Source organism: Oncorhynchus keta, chromosome 20, assembly GCF_023373465.1.
Source record: "Oncorhynchus keta strain PuntledgeMale-10-30-2019 chromosome 20, Oket_V2, whole genome shotgun sequence".
Lineage (NCBI taxonomy): Eukaryota > Metazoa > Chordata > Actinopteri > Salmoniformes > Salmonidae > Oncorhynchus > Oncorhynchus keta.
In genome coordinates, this window is record NC_068440.1 from 3,856,790 (window position 1) to 3,880,654 (window position 23,865).

Here is a 23,865-nt window from a genome sequence, read left to right on the forward strand (position 1 = left end):
ATTATACCTCTCCTGGTCCAAATCCACATGTAACCTTGCCAAAACTCCTGTCCACATTACTGTAATTATACCTCTCCTGGTCCAAATCCACATGTAAACGTGCCAAAACTCATGTCCACATTACTGTAATTATACCTCTCCTGGTCCAAATCCACAAGTAACCGTGCCAAAACTCTGGTCCACATTACTGTAATTATACCTCTCCTGGTCCAAATCCCCATGTAACCGTACCAAAACTCCTGTCCACATTACTGTAATTATACATCTCCTGGTCCAAATCCACACGTAACCGTGCCAAAACTCCTGTCCACATTACTGTAATTATACCACTCCTGGTCCAAATCCACATGTAACCTTGCCAAAACTCCTGTCCACATTACTGTAATTATACCTCTCCTGGTCCAAATCCACATGTAACCGTGCCAAAATTCCTGTCCACATTACTGTAATTATACCTCTCCAGGTCCATATCCACATGTAACCGTGCCAAAACTCATGTCCACATTACTGTAATTATACCTCTCCTGGTCCAAATCCACATGTAACCGTGCCAAAAACTCCTTTCCACATTACTCTAATTATACCTCTCCTGGTCCAAATCCACATGTAACCGTGCCAAAACTCCTGTCCACATTAGTGTAATTATACCTCTCCTGGTCCAAATACACATGTAAACGTGCCAAAACTCCTGTCCACATTACTGTAGTTATACCTCTCCTGGTCCAAATCCACAAGTAACCGTGCCAAAACTCCTGTCCACATTACTGTAATTATACCTCTCCTGGTTCAAATCCACAAGTAACCGTGCCAAAACTCCTGTCCACATTACTGTAATTATACCTCTCCTGGTTCAAATCCACAAGTAACCGTGCCAAAACTCTGGTCCACATTACTGTAATTATACCTCTCCTGGTCCAAATCCCCATGTAACCGTACCAAAACTCCTGTCCACATTACTGTAATTATACCTCTCCTGGTCCAAATCCACACGTAACCGTGCCAAAACTCCTGTCCACATTACTGTAATTATACCTCTCCTGGTCCAAATCCCCATGTAACCGTACCAAAACTCCTGTCCACATTACTGTAATTATACCTCTCCTGGTCCAAATCTACATGTAACCGTGCCAAAATTCCTGTCCACATTACTGTAATTATACCTCTCCTGGTCCAAATCCACAAGTAACCGTGCCAAAACTCCTGTCCACATTACTGTAATTATACCTCTCCTGGTCCAAATCCACATGTAACCTTGCCAAAACTCCTGTCCACATTACTGTAATTATACCTCTCCTGGTCCAAATCCACATGTAACCTTGCCAAAACTCCTGTCCACATTACTGTAATTATACCTCTCCTGGTCCAAATCCACATGTAACCGTGCCAAAACTCTGGTCCACATTACTGTAATTATACCTCTCCTGGTCCAAATCCACATGTAACCGTACCAAAACTCCTGTCCACATTACTGTAATTATACCTCTCCTGGTCCAAATCCACATGTAACCGTGCCAAAATTCCTGTCCACATTACTGTAATTATACCTCTCCAGGTCCATATCCACATGTAACCGTGCCAAAACTCATGTCCACATTACTGTAATTATACCTCTCCTGGTCCAAATCCACATGTAACCGTGCCAAAAACTCCTTTCCACATTACTCTAATTATACCTCTCCTGGTCCAAATACACATGTAAACGTGCCAAAACTCCTGTCCACATTACTGTAATTATACCTCTCCTAGTCCAAATCCACATGTAACCGTGCCAAAACTCCTGTCCACATTACTGTAATTATACCTCTCCTAGTCCAAATCCACATGTAACCGTGCCAAAACTCCTGTCCACATTACTGTAATTATACCTCTCCTGGTCCAAATCCACATGTAACCTTGCCAAAACTCCTGTCCACATTGCTGTAATTATACCTCTCCTAGTCCAAATCCACATGTAACCATGCCAAAACTCCTGTCCACATTACTGTAATTATACCTCTCCTGGTCCAAATCCACATGTAACCTTGCCAAAACTCCTGTCCACATTGCTGTAATTATAGCACTCCTGGTCCAAATCTACCATTGTTCACTAAGTGTACAAGATAAGCACAACTCCTGATAAATGTGGTTGGTGATAACTTGATTATTAGAGGAGTGATGTAAATAACCTACTACAACATAAGCTCTGCTGCTTGCTTTCCCCAGACAGACAGAGCAGCCTAACAGAACTTCAGTCAGTGTGTTATTTAACCAGACTGTTAGCAGGAAGGGGGCAATTAGAATGGTTGGAGCGTAGCTCCAGCATAACAACCAATCCACCAGGGCTAGGAAGGCCCAGCCCAACCCAGCCAGACATTTGAGCTCAGTTCAGTTCAGCTGGGGTCTGGTGCAGATCACATCAAAGAGCTCTACTTTTACTGCTGCTGATAGCTGCTGGTTAGCGACTATCCCAGCTCCAGGTCTGAAGGATGGTTTCCTCCCAGTGATTGATATGGGGCCAGGCAGCACTGTTGTCTAGCTAACCCCAGGGAAGATCATTTATCCCATTTATTGCAAATCAGCACACAGCCCAGAACCCTTAGTGGTTGTGAATTCTGGAATCCCAGACCAGTGAGATCATAAAACTGGGTTTCTAAAATTCCCCAGCTTGCACTCTGCTTGGGAGGAATAAAAGAGGTAGAGGAGAGTTGTTTATTTTATCAGTGGACTTTTAAAATGCCTGGCCATTATTCACTGGCTTCAAAGTATGATATTTCAACCATAGACCTACCAGGGTTCTATGATTTAACTGTAAGTCCCTGTTCTAGTCGCCTGATAGCAGTGGGAGGACAAGGACCAGAGGGTGTTAATCATAAAAGCCTTACTCACCAAGTTCATGAGAAGGCTTTAATTATCACAGTGCATTAGGATAATGTGGAGAGGTGTATGATTAATAACGCACCATCATCTAGGTACATCTGGTCCAGTTCCTCTGGCTCCTGTTTGATGTTAATGGCCAGCGTGGGGCTCGACGAGCGGCTGCCTCTCTCTGGCACTTTGGAGAACTGGGTCACTGGGCTGGAGCTGCCACTGATGGGCTGGGGCGGCGTTAGGCAGTGGGTGGGGGAGAACGGGGCTTCCGGGCCGCTGGTGTCAGGGGTGGAGGGCTGTGAGCCTGGTGAGGATGAGGCACTACTGGGTGGGTAGAGGACAGATTGCGGCTGGTAGCATCCAGAACTCTCCTGGATGATGGAGACATGTGGGATCGGAGACTGGGATGGGCCTGCTGACAGGCACTTGGAGAAGGGCGTGGTGGGTGACAGGTCATGCAGTTTGGGACTGGTGCTGGGGGAGGATGAGGAGGATAGTGAGGAAGGCTTCCCTCCCAGTCTCCGTTGGCAGGCGGAGTAGGTGCCCCCCACACATGGGCGGAGTTCTGTGGGTATAATGGAGGTCATGACCTGTGGGGTGTAGTAGGGCTTGGGGCGAAGCGCCAGGCCAGGGCCACGCTGGGGACACACCTGAGGGGGGTCGTAGTCATCATTCGGCTCCATTTTTATAATTGGAACTGAAAGAAGGAGAAAAAGGAGAGGAAAGGGAGGAAAATGAATAAACATACAGTTCAATCTCCTGTCGAGGGTGAGTGAGTGAGTGAGTGAGTGAGTGAGTGAGTGAGTGAGTGAGTGAGTGAGTGAGTGAGTGAGTGAGTGAGTGAGTGAGTGAGAAAGTGTCAGTGCATGAGTGAGTGAATAAGTGAGTGTCAGTGAATAAGTGAGAGAGTGAATAAGTGAATGAGTGTGTGAGTGAATAAGTGAGAGAGTGAATAAGTGAGTGAGTGTGTGAGTGAATAAGTGAGAGTGAGTGAGTGAGTGAGTGAGTGAGTGAGTGAGTGAGTGAGTGAGTGAGTGAGTGAGTGAGTGAATAAGTGAGTCAGTGAGTGGGTTTGTGGCTAGGATACCCACAGCCAAACAAACACTCATCAATGAGACTCTGTGTCTTTTCCACCCTGCTGAAAATATTCAAAAATGAAAAAAGGTGAGTGAGTGCGTGTGTGAGTGAGTGAGTGAGTGAGTGAGTGAGTGAGTGAGTGAGTGAGTGAGTGTGAGTGAGCAAGTGTGTGAGTGAGTGTGAGTGAGAAGTGTCAGTAAATAGGTGATTGAGTAAGTGTGTGAGTGAGTGAGTGAGTGAGTGTGTGAATAAGTGAGTGAGTGAGTGGGTGAGTGTGTGAATAAGTGAGAGTGAGTGAGTGTGAGTGAATAAGTGAGTCAGTGAGTGGGTTTGTGGCTAGGATACCCACAGCCAAACAAACACTCTCATCAATGAGACTCTGTGTCTTTTCCACCCTGCTGAAAATATTCAAAAATGAAAAAAGGGAGACAAAAGGGATGAATCATCACCACAAGAGACTTCCAGCTGGTTTTACAATAAAAATGGCTATTTTCTTTGGAACATACCCCGGCAATAATATCCTATAAACGTGCATTATGAAATATGTTGCTGCTGCAGAAGTTTCATGCTGTACCCAAACATGAGATACATTACTGCTCTCTCAAAAAAACACACACAATAAACAGTTTTACCAAATATGCTATGTACTGCTCCTTCAAACCCCAATATTTCAAGACGTGGCTCAGTATTGAAACAAAATGGTGCCTGCAAAATGCTTTGAAGATTGCAATGATTATGCTTGTGGTGACCATGGTTGAGTTCAGAAGGGCCCTTTCTCCACTGTCTTGTTCTCAGTTCCCAGCCCTTGGCTACCAATACCAAATTCCTGTGTGGATCGTGTTGAACATTACATTTCAACAAGATCCACATGTGTTGAACATAACATCTCCTCCTGTATGATTCTCGGGTCAATCTCGTTAAATGGCTGATGCCGCAGTCCACTGACAACCGGCCGTTCGCACCGGTTTTGAACCTGAGATTTATCGAGATTTATCGTGCATCAAAAACTAAACTCGATTTGAACACCTAAAACGAGTGAAACCAATTTACATCCTGCAACACCCAGCCTTGCTGAGCCCGCTGTCAAGTGAACAAGGTGAAGTCTGATGAGAAGAGTCATAGCAAACCGCTTCTATTTTAGACCCAGTAGGAGGAAGTGTGTCTGCAAGCGACAGGATAGACTAATGCGCAGACACAACACACAGATGAGTAGGATGAGTGCAATGTTTGTGTTACCACAAAATCTGAGAGCGTGCCTTAGCATCTCCGCAATAACAATCTGTGATGTTGCTGTACTGTAAGCTTACTGTTAGAAATGCCTGGGTAAGTGTACTATAACAGAAATGTTTGTACTTCTGCAGATTTGAATGATATATGCAAGTAAAAAAAACAATAATAACAATAATTTCCATCTCATTAGGTGTAGGGCTTAATCCACATATTTTTGGGGAGGGATATCAAATCTCCTTTTACTGTAGGTTTAGCTGTCTGGACCTAATGTGTAGACTACTAGAGTGTGTGGCATGACACTGTCCAGACAGCTTGTTTAATGAAGAGACTTGAGTCTAACTCTTTAAGAGACACTGACCAGGCCCAGTGTCCCCTCTCTCCCCCCTCTCTGACTCTCACCAGAGGCTGAGGACAATGCTGCACTTTCAGAGGGGAAAGCAACTGAGGCACGTCAGCGCCCACATACAGGACTGGGACTGCAGTTGAATCAGAGCTTTGAACCACCCACTGGATACTAGCTTTCTCTGCAATTAGAAGTGTTTATTTTTTTTACATTTGATCTGGTGTGGCGTTTTTAATTTAGTCTGGCAACAGTTTGGCTATTCAAAAAACACTGTTCCGCTCCCCTTTTCCACTCTTGTGCAGTCCACTCCAAGTGTTCTTATAGCTGCAGGTATGGAAAATAATATATTTTATGGAGATCCATTTTTACAATGGGAATAACTGAAAAACCATTGCTTTGTTCTTCACTTGAAAAGCACCAAAGATGGAATACAGAATGCTTGTGTTCTTTTCTTCAGATGTAAAAATTGTGCTCAAAGTGTTCTTATTGGTCTGGGATATGAAAGGACAAGGATAGACAAAAGAGGAGTAGGGGATAGGGTGCTGGGTAGAAAAAGAGAGAGAGAAAGAGAGAGTTGGAGACAGACAGAACGAAAGAGAGTTTACCATTGGCAGACATGTAGGTGAAGTGCTGGTACTGGCTCCTTTTCCTCTTGCCATTGCACACATAGAAGTTCACCTGAACAGGATTGGATATCCTCTGGTTCCGATAAGGAGGGATTTCAATGAGAAGAGATGTCTGCAATATAAAGTCAAAGGCAATGCCATCCATAGTGAGACGCAACCGAGTGCCTTCAGAAAGTATTCACACCCCTTGACTTTTTCCAAATGTTGTTGAGTTAAAGCCTGAATTTAAAATGGGATTACATTTAGATTGTTTGGTCACTGGTCTACACACAATACCCCATAATGTCAAAGTGGAATTATGTTTTTCATTTGTTTTAAACAAATTAATAAAAAATTAAAAGCTGAAATGTCTTGAGTCAATAAGTAGTCAACCCTTTTGTTATGGCAAGCCTAAATAAGTTCAGGAGTAAAAATGTGCTTAACAAGTCACATGATAGATTGCATGGACACACTTTGTGTGCAATAATAGTATTTAACATGATTTTTGAATGACTACCTCATCTTTGTACCCAACACATACAATTATCTGTAAGGTCCCTCAGTCGAGCTGTGAATTTCAAATACATATTCAACCACAAAGTGTAGGGAGGTTTTCCAATGCCTCACAAAGAGGGCATCTATTGGTACAGTGCTTGCGAAAGTATTCACCCCCTTGGCATTTTTCCTATTTTGTGACCTTACAACCTGGAATTAAAACACAACATGTCTACCACTTTGAAGATGCAAAATCTGTTTTATTGTGAAATTAACAAGAAATAAGACAAAGAAACAGAACTTGAACGTGCATAACTATTCACCCCCCCCCCCCAAGTTAATACTTTGTAGAGCCCCCTTCTGCAGAAAATACAGCTGCAAGTCTCTTGGGGGTATGTCTCTATGAGCTTGGCACATCTAGCCACTGGGATTTTTGCCCATTCTTCAAGGCAAAACTGCTCCAGCTCCTTCAAGTTGCATGCGTTCCACTCGTGTACAGAAATCTTTAAGTCATACCATAGATTCTCAATTGGATTGAGGTCTTGGCTTTGACTAGGCCATTCTAAGACATTTAAATGTCTCCCCTTAAACCACCCGAGTGTGGCTTTAACATTATGTTTAGGGTCATTGTCCTGCGTGAAGGTGAACCTCCGTCCCAGTCTCAAATCTCTGGAAGACTGAAACAGGTTTCCCTCAAGAATTTCCCTGTATTTAGAGCCATCCATCATTCCTTCAATTCTGACCAATTTCCCAGTCCAAGCCGATTAAAAACATCTCCACAGCATGATAATGCCACCACCATGCTTCAATGTGGGGATGCTGTTCTCGGGGTGATGATGAGAGGTGTTGGGTTTGCGCCAGACATAGTTTTCCTTGATGGCCAAAAAGCTCAATTTTAGTCTCATCTGACCAGAGTACCTTCTTCCATATCTTTGGGGAGTCTCCCCCATGCCTTTTGGTGAAAACCAAACATGTTTCCTTATTTTTTTCTTTAAGCAATGGCTTTTTTTCTGGCCACTCTTCCGTAAAGCCCAGCTCTGTGGAGTGTACAGCTTAAAGTCCTATGCCAGATACTCCAATCTACGCTGTGGATCTTTGCAGCTCCTTCAGGGTTATCTTTGGTCTCTTTGTTGCCTCTCTGATAAATGCCCTCCTTGCCTGGTCTGTGAGTTTTGGTGGGCGGCCCTCTCTTGGCAGGTTTGTTGTGGTGCCATATTCTTTACTTTTTTTATTAAGGGATTTAATGGTGCTCCATGGGATGTTCAAAGTTTTGGATATTTTTTTATAACCCAACCCTGATCTGTACTTCTCCACAACTTTGTCCCTGACCTGTTTAGAGAGCTCCTTGGTCTTCATGGTGCCACTTGCTTGGTGGTACCCCTTGCTTAGTGGTGTTGCAGAATCTGGGGCTGTTCAGAACAGGTCATGTGACAGATCATGTTACACTTCAGTAAACTCCACCTGTGTGCAATCTAACTAATTATGTCACATCTGAAGGTAATTGGTTGCACCAGATCTTATTTTGGGGATTCATAGCAAAGGGGGTGAACCACTTTTCAGTTTTTATTTTTTTTAAACAAGTTGTTTTTTCATTTCACTTGACCAATTTGGACTATTTTGTGTATGTCCATTACATGAAATACAAATAAAAATACATTTAAATGACAGGTTGTAATGCAATAAAATAGGAAAAATGCCAAGAGGGATGAATACTTTTGCAAGGCACTGTGGATGGGTAAAAAATAAATAATCAGACATTGAATATCCCTTTGAGCATGGTGAAGTTATTAATTACACTTTGGATGGTGTATCAATACACCGAGTCACTACAAAGATACATGCATCTGGAATCAGTTGCCGGAGAGGAAGGAAACCACTCAGGGATTTGAGGCCAATGGTGACTTTAAAACAGTTACAGAGTGGCTGTGATGGGAGAAAACTGAGGATGGATCAACAACATTGTAGATACACCACAATAAAAAATATTAAATATTAAATACAAATATTCCAAAACAATACTTCAAAAAGTTATTATCCTGAATACAAAGTGTTATGTTTGGGGCAAATCCAATACAACACATTACTGAGTACCACTCTCCATATTTTGAAGCACAGTGGTGGCTGCATCATATTATGGGTATGTAAACTGGGGAGTTTTTCAGGAGAGAAAAAAATAAACGGAATGAGCTAAGCACAAGCAAAATCCTAGAGGAAAACATTGTTCAGTCTGGTTTCCACCAGGCACTGGGAGATTAATTCACATTTCAGCAGGACAATAACCTAAAACAAGGACAAATCTACACTGGTGTTGCTTACCAAGAAGACAGTAAATGTTCCTGAGTGGCCAAGATACAGTTGACTTAAATCTACTTAAACATCTAAAGCATGATATGTAAATGATTGTCTAGCAATGATCGACAACCAATTTGACAGCTTGAAGAATTTTAAAAATAATAATGTGCAAATGTTGCACAATCCAGGTGTGGAAAGCTCTTAGACTTACCCAGAAAGACTCACAACTGTAATGGCTTCCAAAGGTGCTTATACAAAGTAGTGCGTCAGGGGTGTGAATACTTACAGTACCAGTCAAAAATTGACACACCTACTCATTCAAGGGTATTTTCTTTATGTTTACTATTTTGTACATTGAAGAATAATAGTGAAGACATCAAAACGATGAAATAACACATGGAATCACGTAGTAACCAAAAAAAGTGTTAAACAAATCAAAATATATTTTATATTTTTTTTATATTTGAGATTCTTCAAAGTAGCCACCCTTTGCCTTGATGACAGCTTTGCACACACTTGGCATTCTCTCAACCAGCTTCATGAGGAAGTCACATGGAATCCATTTTAATGAACAGGTGTACCTTGTTAAAAGTTAATTCATGGAATTTCTTTCCTTCTTAATGAGTTTTGAGCCAATCAGTTGTGTTGTGACAAGGTAGGGGTGGTATACAGAAAGACCAAGTCCATATTATGGCAAGAACAGCTCAAATTACCAAAGAGAAATGACAGTCCATCATTACTTTAACTTCTTCGATATAGGGGGCGCTCTTTTAATTTTTGGATAAAAAAAACATTCCCGTTTTAAACAAGATATTTTGTCAAGAAAAGATGCTCGACTATGCATATAATTGACACCTTTGGAAAGAAAACACTCTGACGTTTCCAAAACTGCAAAGATATTATCTGTGAGTGCCACAGAACTGATGCTACAGGCGAAACCAAGATGCAATTTCAAACAGGAAATGCCCCAGATTTTGAAGGCGCTGTGTTCCAATGTCTCCTTATATGGCTGTGAATGCGCAAGGAATGAGCCTACAGTTTCTGTCGTTTCCCCAAGGTGTCTGCAGCATTGTGACGTATTTGTAGGCATATCATTGGAAGATTGACCATAAGAGACTACATTTACCAGGTGCTCGCTTGGTGTCCTCCGTTGCAATTATTGCGTAATCTCCAGCTGCGTACATTTTTCCATTTGCTACAGAGGAGAAACCCAACTGCCACGAATGACTTTTCATCGAATAGATATGTGGAAAAACACCTTGAGGATTGATTCTAAACAACGTTTGCCATGTTTCTGTCGATATTATGGAGTTAATTTTGAAAAAAGTTTGGGGTTGTAATGACTGAATTTTCGGGGTTTTTTCTTAGCCAAACGTGATGAACAAAACGGAGTGATTTCTCCTACACAAATAATCTTTTTGGAAAAATTTGTGGGCCAAGCTTCCTGCAATTCCAGGACCTATATACCAGGCGGTGTCAGAGGAAAACCCATAAAATTCTCAGAGACTCCAGTCACCCAAGTCATAGACTGTTTTCTCTGCTACCGCACAGCAAGCGGTACCGGAGCGACAAGTCTAGGACCAAAACGCTCCTTAAAAGCTTCTACCCCCAAGCGAAAGGACTGCTGAACAATTAATCAAATGGCCACCGGACTATTACATTGACACCCCCCTCCCCCATTTGTTTTATACACTGCTGCTACTCGCTGTTTATTATCTATACATAGTCACTTCACTCCTACCTACAGTTGAAGTCGGAAGTTTACAAACACTTAGGTTGGAGACATTAAAACTCACTTTCCAAGCACTCCACAAAGTTTTGGAAAGTTAGTTAGGACATCTACTTTGTGCATGACACAAGTAATTTTTCCAACAATTGTTTACAGACAGATGATTTAACTTAAAATTCACTGTATCACAATTCCAGAGGGTCAGAAGTTTACATACACCAAGTTGACTGTGCCTTTCAACAGCTTGGAGAATTCCAGAAAATTATGTCATGGCTTTAGAAGCTTCTGATAGGCTAATTGACATACTTTGAGTCAATTGGAGGTGTACCTGTGGATGTATTTCAAGGCCTACCTTCAAACTAAATGCCTCTTTGCTTGACATCATGGGAAGATCAAAAGAAATCAGCCAAGAACTCCAGCTGGCTGAAATTTCCAATTTCCTGGGACCACGCAGCCGACATACCGCTCAGGAGGGATACGCGTTCTGTCTCCTAGAGATGAACGTACTTTGGTGCGAAAAGTGCAAATCAATCCCAGAACAACAGCAAAGGACCTTGTGAAGATGCTGGAGGAAACAGGTACAAAAGTATCTGTATCCACAGTAAAACGAGTCCTATATCGACATAATCTGAAAGGCCGCTCAGCAAAGAAGAAACCACTGCTCCAAAACCGCCAAAAAAATGCCAGACTACGGTTTGTAACTGCACATGGGGAGAAATATTGGACTTTTTGGAGAAATGTCCTCTGGTCTGATGAAACAAAAATAGAACTGTTTTGCCATAATGACCATCGTTATGTTTGGAGGAAAAAGGGGGAGGCTTGCAAGCCGAAGAACACCATACCAACAGTGAAGCACAGGGGTGGCAGCATCATGTTGTGGGGGTGCTTTGCTGCAGGAGGGACTGGTGCACTTCTCAAAATAGATGGCATCATGAGGATGGAATATTATGTGGATATATTGAAGCAACATCTCAAGACATCATTCAGGAAGTTAAAGCTTGGTGGCAAATGGATCTTCCAAATGGACAATGATCCCAAACATACTTCCAAAGTTGTGAAAAAATGGCTTTAGGACAACAAAGTCAATGCATTGGAGTGGCCATCACAAAGCCCAGACCTCAACCCTATAGAAAATGTATGGGCAGAACTGAAAAAGCGTGCGCGATCAAGGAGGCCTACAAACCTGACTCAGTTACACCAGCTCTGTTAGGAGCAATGCACCAAAATTCACCCAACTTATTGTGGGAAGCTTGTGGAAGGCTACTCGAAACGTTTAACAATGTAAAGGCAATGCTACCAAATACTAATTGAGTGTATGCAAACTTCCGAACCACTGGGAATGTGATGAAAGAAATAAAAGCTGAAATAAATTATTCTCTTTACTATTATTCTGATGTTTCACATTCTTAAAATAAAGTGGTGATCTTAACTGACAGGGATTTTTTACTAGGATTAAATGTCAGGAATTGTGAAAAACCGAGTTAAACTGTATTTGGCTAAGGTGTATGTAAACTTCACACTTCAACTGTATGTCAATAGGTCACGCTGGCACTATGAAGACATCCTTTACCAACAGCACAATTTGTTGACATTGGGAACTGACACAAAATGAACACCTCATTAAAAGACCTAGAGCTTTTTGTTTTACGTTGTGTTTCACTTTGAAGACACTATCTATGAGTGGCGATGGCCCCTGGTAAAATAGACAGTCAACTTTGGGCTATAATCTATAGTAAGTGATGCCTTCTCAACATGGCTCCTCATGTTAATTCTCTCTGTCACTCAAATAATGTTGCATTTGAACATGATGTTCTCATACAGTATATAGGAATCTAATTTTCTTTCACCAAAGAAAGCAGTTCTACAAGCTTGCTGAAACTGGACTGGGTGATGTCAGGTCGAATCAGGGTCACCCTACTCCCGGAGTCCACAAGGGCTGTGGTGTGGCTCTTACCGGGGTGACGAGAAGAATCATTCTCCTTAGCCCAGCATGCCATCATCAAGCCGCAGGGCCGCCCAGTGACTACCTCACTAGCTGAGGCTGAAGGCATCGGGACATCGCGGTTTGGACAGTTCCAGGCGATGTGTCCCGACTCGCCACACTCGTAGCATTTCCTACTGTCCATGTTCAGGAAAGGGCGTCGTCTTGGGGAGCTGGCTGTTGGTGTCCCCCCATCCTTGGCTGGGGTCCTTGGCTTTGAGCCCTGCTAATCAGGGTGTAACCATACCGCCGCAGGATTTCCTTTTTCAGTCCCTCGTAATGCGTCGGATTGTCAGCCTTCAGATCCTGATAGGTCTTCTGTGCTGCACCTGACAGAAAGGGTACTAGCAGGCTGGCCCATTGCTCATGGGACCATTTCTCCCTAGCCGCCGTCCCGTCAAAGGCTTGGAGGTAAAGCCTCAATGTCGTCAGCCTCTCAGCTTCAGTATAAACCTATTGGGTTTGGGATGAGAGATTGCTGCGCCTGCCGCCCTGCCGGCCTGGACGGCTTTCAGCTGGCTGAGTTCAGCTCGCAGGGAGAGCGGTCTGCTGATGCTGTTCCTCCAGCAGCTCCCAATACATAGCCTGCCGGGCTATGTTCGCCTCCACCAGCTGTTTCACTAATGCTTCCATGGTGCTCTGTGTCTGTTTCGTTATTGAGCTTGGTTTGGGGTCCCCGCATTCTCCACCACATGTGGCAGGTTTAAGGGTGTGGGGTTCCCACATACATTTCCACATACGTTTCTTCACAACACTCTTCACAACACTCACTTCCCTCTTCATTTTCTGCCCCTTTGTGCAGGCCGCTTCCTCTTTTATCCCCAAGCACTCCCTGGCTTAATGATCCACAGGCTCGCCTCGTTGGGGCAGGAAGTCCATATAAGGCTCAGGAGTGGAGACTGCGGGCTGCAAGGTATATCCCTTCAATCACCACTCCCCTCATTTCTCCCTGCCGTCTGCCACAATGCACACAGATGCAAACAGAGACTGATAGTTACACATACACTGAGTGTACAAAACATTAAGGACACCTTCCTAATATTGAGTTTCACCCCTCCTTTTGCCCCCAGAACAGCCTCAATTTGTCAGACTCTACAAGGTGTCCAAAGCATTCCACGGCGATGCTGGCATATGTTGAGGCCAATGCGTCCCACAATTGTGTCAAGTTGGCTGGATGTCCTTGGGGTGGTGGACCATTCTTGATACACATGTTGAGCGTGAAAAACCCAGCAGCGTTGCAGTTCTTTAAGTGCGCCTGGCACTTAAATATTTTGTCTTGCCCATTCACTTTCTGAATGGCACACATACACAATCCATGTCTCAATTGTCTCGAGCCTTAAAATCGTTCTTTAACATGTCTCCTCCCCTTCATCTACACTGACTGAAGTGGATTTAACAAGTGATATATATAAGGGTGTACACACAAAACTAGCCAAATTTCTTATTTAATTTTATTTTATTTCACCTTTATTTAACCAGGTAGGCTAGTTGAGAACAAGTTCTCATTTGCAACTGCGACCTGGCCAAGATAAAGCATAGCAGTGTGAACAGACAACACAGAGTTACACATGGAGTAAACAATTAACAAGTCAATAACACAGTAGAAAAAAAGGGGAGTCTATATACATTGTGTGCAAAAGGCATGAGGAGGTAGGCGAATAATTACAATTTTACAGATTAACACTGGAGTGATAAATGATCAGATGGTCATGTACAGGTAGAGATATTGGTGTGCAAAAGAGCAGAAAAGTAAATAAATAAAAACAGTATGGGGATGAGGTAGGTAAAAATGGGTGGGCTATTTACCGATAGACTATGTATAGCTGCAGCGATCGGTTAGCTGCTCAGATAGCAGATGTTTGAAGTTGGTGAGGGAGATAAAAGTCTCCAACTTCAGCGATTTTTGCAATTCGTTCCAGTCACAGGCAGCAGAGAACTGGAACGAAAGGCGGACAAATGAGGTGTTGGCTTTAGGGATGATCAGTGAGATACACCTGCTGGAGCGTGTGCTACGGATGGGTGTTGCCATCGTGACCAGTGAACTGAGATAAGGCGGAGCTTTACCTAGCATGGACTTGTAGATGACCTGGAGCCAGTGGGTCTGGTGACGAATATGTAGCGAGGGCCAGCCGACTTGAGCATACAAGTCGCAGTGGTGGGTGGCATAAGGTGCTTTAGTGACAAAACGGATGGCACTGTGATAAACTGCATCCAGTTTGCTGAGTAGAGTGTTGGAAGCAATTTTGTAGATGACATCGCCGAAGTCGAGGATCGGTAGGATAGTCAGTTTTACTAGAGTAAGTTTGGCGGCATGAGTGAAGGAGGCTTTGTTGCGGAATAGAAAGCTGACTCTTGATTTGATTTTCGATTGGAGATGTTTGATATGAGTCTGGAAGGAGAGTTTACAGTCTAGCCAGACACCTAGGTACTTATAGATGTCCACATATTCAAGGTCGGAACCATCCAGGGTGGTGATGCTGGTCAGGCGTGCGGGTGCAGGCAGCGAATGGTTGAAAAGCATGCATTTGGTTTTACTAGCGTTTAAGAGCAGTTGGAGGCCACGGAAGGAGTGTTGTATGGCATTGAAGCTCGTTTTGGAGGTTAGATAGCACAGTGTCCAAGGGCGGAAGTATATAGAATGGTGTCGTCTGCGTAGAGGTGGATCAGGGAATCGCCCGCAGCAAGAGCAACATCATTGATATATACAGAGAAAAGAGTCGGCCCGAGGATTGAACCCTGTGGCACCCCCATAGAGACTGCCAGAGGACCGGACAGCATGCCCTCCGATTTGACACACTGAACTCTGTCTGCAAAGTAATTGGAGAACCAGGCAAGGCAGTCATCCGAAAAACCGAGGCTACTGAGTCTGCCGATAAGAATATGGTGATTGACAGAGTCGAAAGCCTTGGCAAGGTCGATGAAGACGGCTGCACAGTACTGTCTTTTATCGATGGCGGTTATGATATCGTTTTGTACCTTGAACGTGGCTGAGGTGCACCCGTGACCGGCTCGGAAACCAGATTGCACAGCGGAGAAGGTATGGTGGGATTCGAGATGGTGAGTGACCTGTTTGTTGACTTGGCTTTCGAAGACCTTAGATAGGCAGGGCAGGATGGATATAGGTCTGTAACAGTTTGGGTCCAAATATCGTGAAACATTTATTTTGCGAAGTAAAGACACACCTGAGATATGTCACAGATGGCCATCAGGTATGTTTCTTAAAATCAGCCACTTTATCCTGCACTGTCATTTTATATCCAGTTCAGGGAGTGTCCAGTGCATTCGGAAAGTATTCAGACCCCCCATTTTGTTACGTTTGTCTTGTTCTAAAATGTGACCGGATTCAGGAAACTAGGTGTATGTCACAAGTCACAGAAGAGCCTTTTGAAAGTTAAAAAAAAAACATTTTTTAACAAAATGCGTTTTTTTTGGCAGAAATGCTTTCTTGAACATGTGAACTTTCATGTGCCTTAATATCAAATGTGTATGTAATCTGTAAATAAGAATACAATTGTTAAATTATGAGCCTAGTTGGTTTAATCACAGAAAAGTCAGCAACCTTCGCACTAGCCATGATTGCCTGAGATAATGAGTTAGCTGGACATACTGAGAGATGAGTTTGAATTGGTCTGTGGTGTTGCATCTTGTGTCTATAAAATGAGCTGCTCGAAATGCGTAAATAATCCTTTTCACTGCAGTTTTTTCAAAAGATATTATGTTACCCATAGAGAACTGCAAATATGTTGCTACTGCTCTCAATAACATTTACTGCCCTGAATTTATCAGTCGCTATCGACAAAGGTCAGTGGGAAAAAGTTGTGATGGACGACGATCGGGCCATGCTTGACTGACTCTCATTTCATAACACGTTTTGAAATCAGTGGAACACAACAGGCCAAACAAGCTGTGCAAACTAAACGGAAACAACACAGGATGTCTTATAAAAGGGGTTGCAGTCTGCCGTGAAGCTTTCATCCATGTATACAGGTAAGAATCTAGCTACATATTCAGGTATTATGTTTCTAATTTTGTCTGAAGGTTGTTTTCATTGCAAGCTTAGGCTTGCTGTTAGCTAGCCAGCTGGAGTTCGATGGCTGGCTTGTTAACTAACAATAAGCCAAACGTTATTTGGTTAACTTTAGCTTGCTATGACAATCGGTTTGTATTGCTAGTAACGTTACTCTATGGATTGGGATTATAATTTTTTAGCTAGCTAGCTAACGTTAACGTGACATGTCTAAACAAAAGATCCCAAGTTAAAGCTTGCTGTTAGCTAGCTAATGTTAGCTGGGATTAGGTGGCTGGCTAGCTAGCTAACATTAACTTATGTGTAGGAAGTGTGTGTAACGTTAGTGATGTTTTCTCAGAATGCCATTTTGCATTGCTAGTTATAGCCTAATGTTAGCTAGCTAACATTGAACTTATCAGTTAACTTTAGCTAGCTATGACAATCTGTTTGTATTGCTAGTTAAAGCTTGCTGTTAGCTAGCCAGCTGAGCCAGACCCTGTCCCCCGGTGCGAACACCGGGGCCTCACTGCGGTGACGGTCTGCGCCAACTTTCTGGCAATGCATCTGCCTTAATGAGCGGAGCTTCAGTGGCGTACCCGAGCGCTGAGAGAGCACAGCTCCTATCCCAGCCTCGGACGCGTCCACCTCCACTATGAATGCCAAAAGAGGGACCCTGTCCGACCTCAGGTGTCCACTGCAAGCGCACCGAGCCCCCCTTCAGCAATGAGGTAATGGGAGCGGCTACCTGACCAAAACCTTGGATAAACCTTCGTTAGTAGTTGGCAAACCCTAAGAATTGCTGCACCTCCTTTACCGTGGTGGGAGTTGGCAAATTACACACGGCTGCAATGCGGTCACTCTCCATCTCCACCCCTGACGTGGAAATGCGATACCCTAGGAAGGAGACTGAATGTTGGAAGAACAGGTATTTCTCAGCCTTGACGTACAGTTCATGCTCCAACAGGCGACCAAGCACTTTGCGCACCAGGGACACATGCTCGGCGCGTGTAGCGGAGTATATCAAAATGTCTTCAATATACACCACTACACCCTGCCCGTGCAGGTCCCTGAAAATCTTGTCTACAAAAGCTTGGAAGACTGATGGCGCATTCATCAACCCATACGGCATGAAGAGGTACTCATAGTGCCTAGAGATGGTACTGAAAGCCGTCTTCCACTCGTCTCCCTCTCGGAAACGCACCAGATTGTAAGCGCTCCTGAGATCTAGTTTGGTGAAGAAGCGTGCCACGTGCATTGACTCTATCGCTATGGCTATGAGCAGTAGCGGGTAACTATACCGCACCGTGATCTGATTTAGACCCCGGTAGTCAATACACAAACGCAGACCTCCCTCCTTCTTCACAAAAAAGAAACTTGAGGAGACGGGTGAAGTGGAGGACTGAATGTACCCCTGACGCAGGGATTCGGAGACATGTTTCCATAGCCTCCGTCTCCGCCTGTGTGAGGGGATACACGTGACTCCTGGGAAGTGCAGTGTCTACCAGGAGATCTATCGCACAAACGCCCCGTCGATGAGGTGGTAATTGAGTCGCCTTCTTCTTAGAGAACCAAATTGGCATATTCGAGGGGAATGCGCACGGGGAGACCTGGTCTGGACTCTCCACTGTAGTAGCACCAACTGAAACCCAGAGAGTCCTCTGTGGCCAAGAAACAGTGGGGTTATGACAAGCTAACCAGGGTAGGCCCAGCACCACGGGAAACGCAGGAGAGTCCATAAGGAAAATAGCAATTTTCTCTGTGTGACCCCCCTGATTCACCATGCCCAAAGGAGCGGTGACCTCCCTAATTAACCCTGACCCTAATGGTTGACTATCTAAGGCGTGAATGGGGAAGGGCACATCCACGGGAACAATGGGGGTCCCTAAACTATGAGCTAACGCTCTATCAATGAAATTCCCAGCCGCGCCTGAATCTAAGAGCGCCTTTTGCATGGAATGCGGGGAAAAATCTAGAAAACTGACAGACACAAACATATGTGCAACAGAGGACTCTGGGTGAGAATGGTGCCAGCTCACCTGGGGTGAGGCCAGAGCGCCCTGCCTGCTGCCTCGATTCCCAGAGGAACCAACCCGACACTGACCAGCAGTGTGACCTCTGCCACATGAGCGGAAACCCCCGGGTTTCGGAGAGGGGGTGCAGGAGGATGGAACCATCAGACCCCGATCTGGACGTCCGCGAGTAGCCAGCAGATTGTCCAGCCTAATGGACAGGTCCACCAGCTGGTCGAAAGTGAGGTTGGTGTCTCTGCTGGCCAGCTCCCGATGGGCGTCCTCGTGCGGACTGCAGCAGTAGTGGTCGATCAGGGCACTGTTGTTCCATCCCGCGCCGGCAGCCAGGGTTCTAAACTCCAGGGCAAACTCCTGGGCGCTCCTCATCTCCTGCCTCAGATGGTAGAGGCGCTCACCCGCCGCTCTGCCCTCGGGCGGGTTGTCGAAGACTGCCCGAAAACAGCAGGTGAACTCCTCAAAATGGTCCAACGCCGCATCTCCCTCTCTCCACAAGGCGTTGGCCCACTCCAGGGCTTTCCTGGTGAGGCACAAGACGAGTGCGGACACCCTCTCACGGTCCAATGGAGCTGGGTAGACCGTGGCCAGAGGTTTAATTGAAGGAGTTGGCAGCACTCCCGTCGTACTCCTGTGGCAAGGAGAGACGGATCCCACTGGGTTCAGGGGAGAAAGGGGCACTCAGGGGAGACCCCGGTTGTGCTGGTGGAGACTCCCTGTCTCTCCCAGCGGTCCATTCTCTGGACAACGCGGTCCATAGTGGCACCAAGATGGTAAAGTATTACTGCATGCTCCTGGACGTGCTCATTCACCTCTATGGCCGGGGTACTTTCTCCTGCTGACACCATAGAAGGGTCGGAGATTCTGTAATGGGTGCGTGTATAGGTGGCAGGGAAGTCAGGCGCAGGAGAACGAACTTGATATAAACGGAGTTGTTTAATAAAAGTTAACAAAACTCCAAAACCAAAATATAAAAATAATCAAAGTGGGTACAAAACTCGTCGCACACCAACACATAACTTGCACAAACATACAATCAAACAATCTCCGACAAGGACATGAGGGGAAACAGAGGGTTAAATACACAACATGTAATTGATGGGATTGGAATCAGGTGTTAAGGAAGACAAGACAAAACCAATGGAAAATGAAAAATGGATCCGTGATGGCTAGAAGGTTGGTGACGTCGACTGCCGAACACCGCCTGAAGAAGGAGAGGGACCGACTTCGGCGGAAGTCGTGGCATCTTGTACAAACTGTATGAAAAAGAAGAGGCGACTCCCGGATGCTGGCCTTCTAGGCAGAGCTGCAAGGAAAAAGCCATATCTCAGACTGGCCAATAAAAATAAAAGATTAAGATGGGCAAAAGAACACAGACACTGGAAAGAGGAACTCTGCCTAGAAGGCAAGCATCCCGGAGTCGCCTCTTCACTGTTGACATTGAGACTGGTGTTTTGCAGGTACTATTTAATGAAGCTACCAGTTGAGGACTTGTGAGGTGTCTGTTTCTCAAACTAGACACTCTAATGTACTTGTCCTCCTGTTCAGTCGTGCACCGGGGCCTCCCACTCCTCTTTCTATTCTGGTTAGGGCCAGTTTGCGTTTTTCTGTGAAGGGAGTAGTACACAGCATTGTACGTTTCTTGGTAATTTCTCGCATGGAATAGCCTTCATTTCTCAGAACAAGAATAGACTGACGAGTTTCAGGAGAAGGTTATTTGTTTCTGGCCATTTTGAGCCTGTAATCGAACCCACAAATGCTGATGCCCCATATACTCAACTAGTCTAAAGAAGGCCAGTTGTATTGCTTCTTTAATCAGATCAACAGTTTTCAGCTGTGCTAACATAATTGCAAAAGGATTTTCAAATTATTAATTAGCCTTTTAATATGATACACTTGGATTAGCTAACACAAAGTGCCATTGGAAGACAGGAGTGATAGTTGCTGATAATGGGCCTCTGTACACCTATGTAGATATTTCCAGCTACAATAGTCATTTACAACATTAGCAATGTCTACACTGTATTTCTGATCAATTTCATGTTATTTTAGTGGACAGAAAACATGCTTTTCTTTCGAAAAAGAAGGACATTTCTAAGTGACCCCAAACTTTTGAATGGTAGTGTATATTGATTGACTAATTAAAACGTTAATTTATCTTATGCTACACAAAGATGGACAACATGATTTTTTCTAAACAAATCCATTCTGTTACTGAAATGGTTATTCCAGTTTAGATGGTTTTGGTGACGTGTCAAACTCATTCCACGGAGGGCCGAGTGTCTGCTGGTTTTTGCTCCACCCTTGTACTTGATTGACGAATTAAGATCACTAATTAGTAAGGAACTCACCTGGTTGTCCAGCTCTTAATTGAAAGGAAAAACCAAAAACCCAGAGACATTGGGCCCTCCGTGGAATGAGATTGACACCCCTGATTTAGGTAGTCTCATTCATTAGTATTTTAAAAAAAATCCCTGGCAGTCTTTCTGAATGCAGATTGTAGGACCAGCTTGACCAGCATCTGACCAGCATTGACCAGCATAGACCAGCATGGACCCCCTTGAAATGTATGCTAGTCTAAGCTGTTTTTTTCAGCAGGGTGTACGAGCATGTGTCAGACATGTCAGACAGAGAGAGAGTGAGTGAGTGAGTGAGTGAGTGAGTGAGTGAGTGAGTGAGTGAGTGAGTGAGTGAGTGAGTGAGTGAGTGAGTGTGTGTGTGTGTGTGTGTGGCAACTAGAACATCTGAGGAATGATGGTTGGTGATTAAGCATCTCTCTCAGTTGACATGAGATACTAATTAGGCTGAAATTAAAGGTCAGGACCTGGATCGGGGTATAATGCATGCATCTGTGTGTGTATGCATCTGTGTGTATGTATCAGTGGAGGCTCTTCAGAGGAGGAAGGGGAGGACAGCACTCTGTAGGGTAGCACCATGTTGTAACCGGAGCACATCTAGCTTCCGGCCTCCTCTTGGTAAATTGACTTCATAAAAAACGTAGGAGGCTCATGGTTCTCACTCCCTTCCATAGACTTACACAGTAATTATGACAACTTCTGGAAGACATCCTCTAACCTATCAGAGCTCTTGCAGCATGACATGTTGTCTACCCAATCAAAGGATCAGAGAATGAATCTAGTACTGAAATCATGAGTTATAGCTAGCTAGCACTGCAGTGCATAAAATGTGGTGAGTAGTTGACTCAAAGAGAGAGAAAGACAATAGTTGAACAGTTTTCAACAAATTCATTTCTTAAAAAATGAAGGAGAAGCAAGAGAAAGAGAGAGAGAAAGTTGGTCATTTTTTCACTTTCAGTTCAGTTAGCTAGCAAATGCAGCTGGCTAGTTTAGTTACTCAAACACCCGGCTCAAACAAAGGGATGCTATGTTAGCTAGCTGGCTATGACTATGCAACACAACACTGGAACTCTTCCAAGTCCAAGGTAAAGCTTTTGATTTTATTCATGTATTGCCACCGTGATCTGCCGGTGTAACTGCTTACCGTCTCTACACTGCAACGTTACTGCATGATCATAGCGGGTTAACTAACGTATTAGTTCGATTAGCTATTTTGACTAGGACGTTACTTTAGCTAATATGGGAACAACGATGTAGGCTGTGTGTAGCGGTTATGACATGGTTTATCTTGGAAATGTTTTTTCGCAGGTAACAAAGCTGATGTGTTGTTCATTGAAGTCCACAAACGAAGGGAAAGGTGAGAGGAAAGTGCATAGAGTTGAGAAGGAATACAGTGTGGCTGCTATGAAAGTGAACTTGTTTTATGTGTGATCGGGGGTGTATTCATTCCGCCAATTCTGTTGAAAACCGTTTCTTAAATGTAAGCAAAAACAATGGGGATGTTTGCAACTGTTGGACTAATGATTATGTATTTTGTGTATATACTGTATGAGTGTGTGAGAGAGTGAGAAGAGAGAGAGAGAGTAAAAGGAAGTAAAAAGCACATGACATCCCATTTGGAGTTTGCCAAAAGGCACCTAAAGATTCTCAGACCATAAGAAAGAAGATTCTCTGGTCTGATGAAACCAAGATTAAACTATTTGCCCTGAATGCCAAGCATCACGCCTGTAGGAAACCTGGCACCATCCCTACGGTGAAGCATGGTGATGGCAGCATCATGCTATTGGGATGTTTTTCACTATCAGAGACAGTCAGCATCGAGAGAAAAATGAACGGAGCAAAGTACAGAGAGATCCTTGATGAAAACCTGCTCCAGAGCGCTCAGGACCTCAGACTGAGGTGAAGGTTCCCCTTCCAACAGGACAATGACCCTAAGCACACAGCCAAGAAAACGCAGAAGTGGCTTTGGGACAAGTTTTTGAATGTCCTTGAGTGGCCCAGCCATAGCCCGGACTTGAACACGATCGAACATCTCTGGAGAGACCTGAAAAAAGCTGTGCAGCAACGCTCCCCATCCATCCTGACAGAGCTTGTGAGGATCTGCAGAGAGAATGGGAGAAACTCCCCAAATACAGGTGTGCCAAGCTTGTAGCTTCATACCCAACTTCTGCACTTCTGAGTTTCTCCCATTCTTCACAGACGTGATGCTTGGCATTCAGGCCAAATAGTTCAATCTTGGTTTCATCAGACCAGAGAATCTTCTTTCTTATGGTTTCTCCAGAGATGTTCGATCGGTTTCAAGTCCGGGCTATGGCTGGGCCACTCAAGGACATTCAAAGACTTGACCCGAAGCCACTTCTGCGTTGTCTCGGCTGTGTGCATAGTCGTTGTCCTGTTGAAAGGTGAACCTTCACCCCAGCCTGAGGTCCTGGGCACTCTGTAGCAGGTTTTCATCAAAGATCTCTCTGTACTTGACTCTAACCTAAGTGTATTTAAACTTCCGACTTCAACTATATACACACTCTAATCGCCTAGTCTCAGTCCCAGTCTCCCAGAAGAAAAGAGTGCTCTGGGTGACTCCCCCGGACCCTGGCCTACCTGCGGCAGCATCCAACCCCCCCCGTACCAGACCAAGACAGCTAGCACATCCTGCCAAACATACACTCCAACAAGGAAACGCTGAACTCCTCGGAACCTTTTGAAATATTTTTGCTCAACACCGTTTCCCCAGGAGTATCCTTAATACAGAAATGAAAATAATCAGAAGTGTGTCTACTGTACTGTCTTTTCCAGACACAGGTCATATGCTGGGTGTTTTAGAGAGAGTAACAGAGACTCAGCAGAGTGTCTTCCAACTAACACAAACATTGCTGTGA

General features: G+C 44.3%; 1 protein-coding gene across 1 annotated transcript in view; it reads right to left on the bottom strand.

Annotated features, from left to right (window-relative positions):
• nfatc1 (nuclear factor of activated T cells 1) overlaps nucleotides 1-23,865 on the bottom strand; it is a 61,856-nt gene that overhangs the window by 12,969 nt on the left and 25,022 nt on the right. Inside the window, exons 8-9 of the mRNA XM_035795025.2 lie at nucleotides 6,103-6,235; nucleotides 2,939-3,544 (exon numbers count right to left, since the gene is read on the bottom strand). Coding sequence (XP_035650918.1) covers nucleotides 2,939-3,544; nucleotides 6,103-6,235 — 739 coding nt within the window. The remainder of the gene's footprint in view (nucleotides 1-2,938; nucleotides 3,545-6,102; nucleotides 6,236-23,865) is intronic.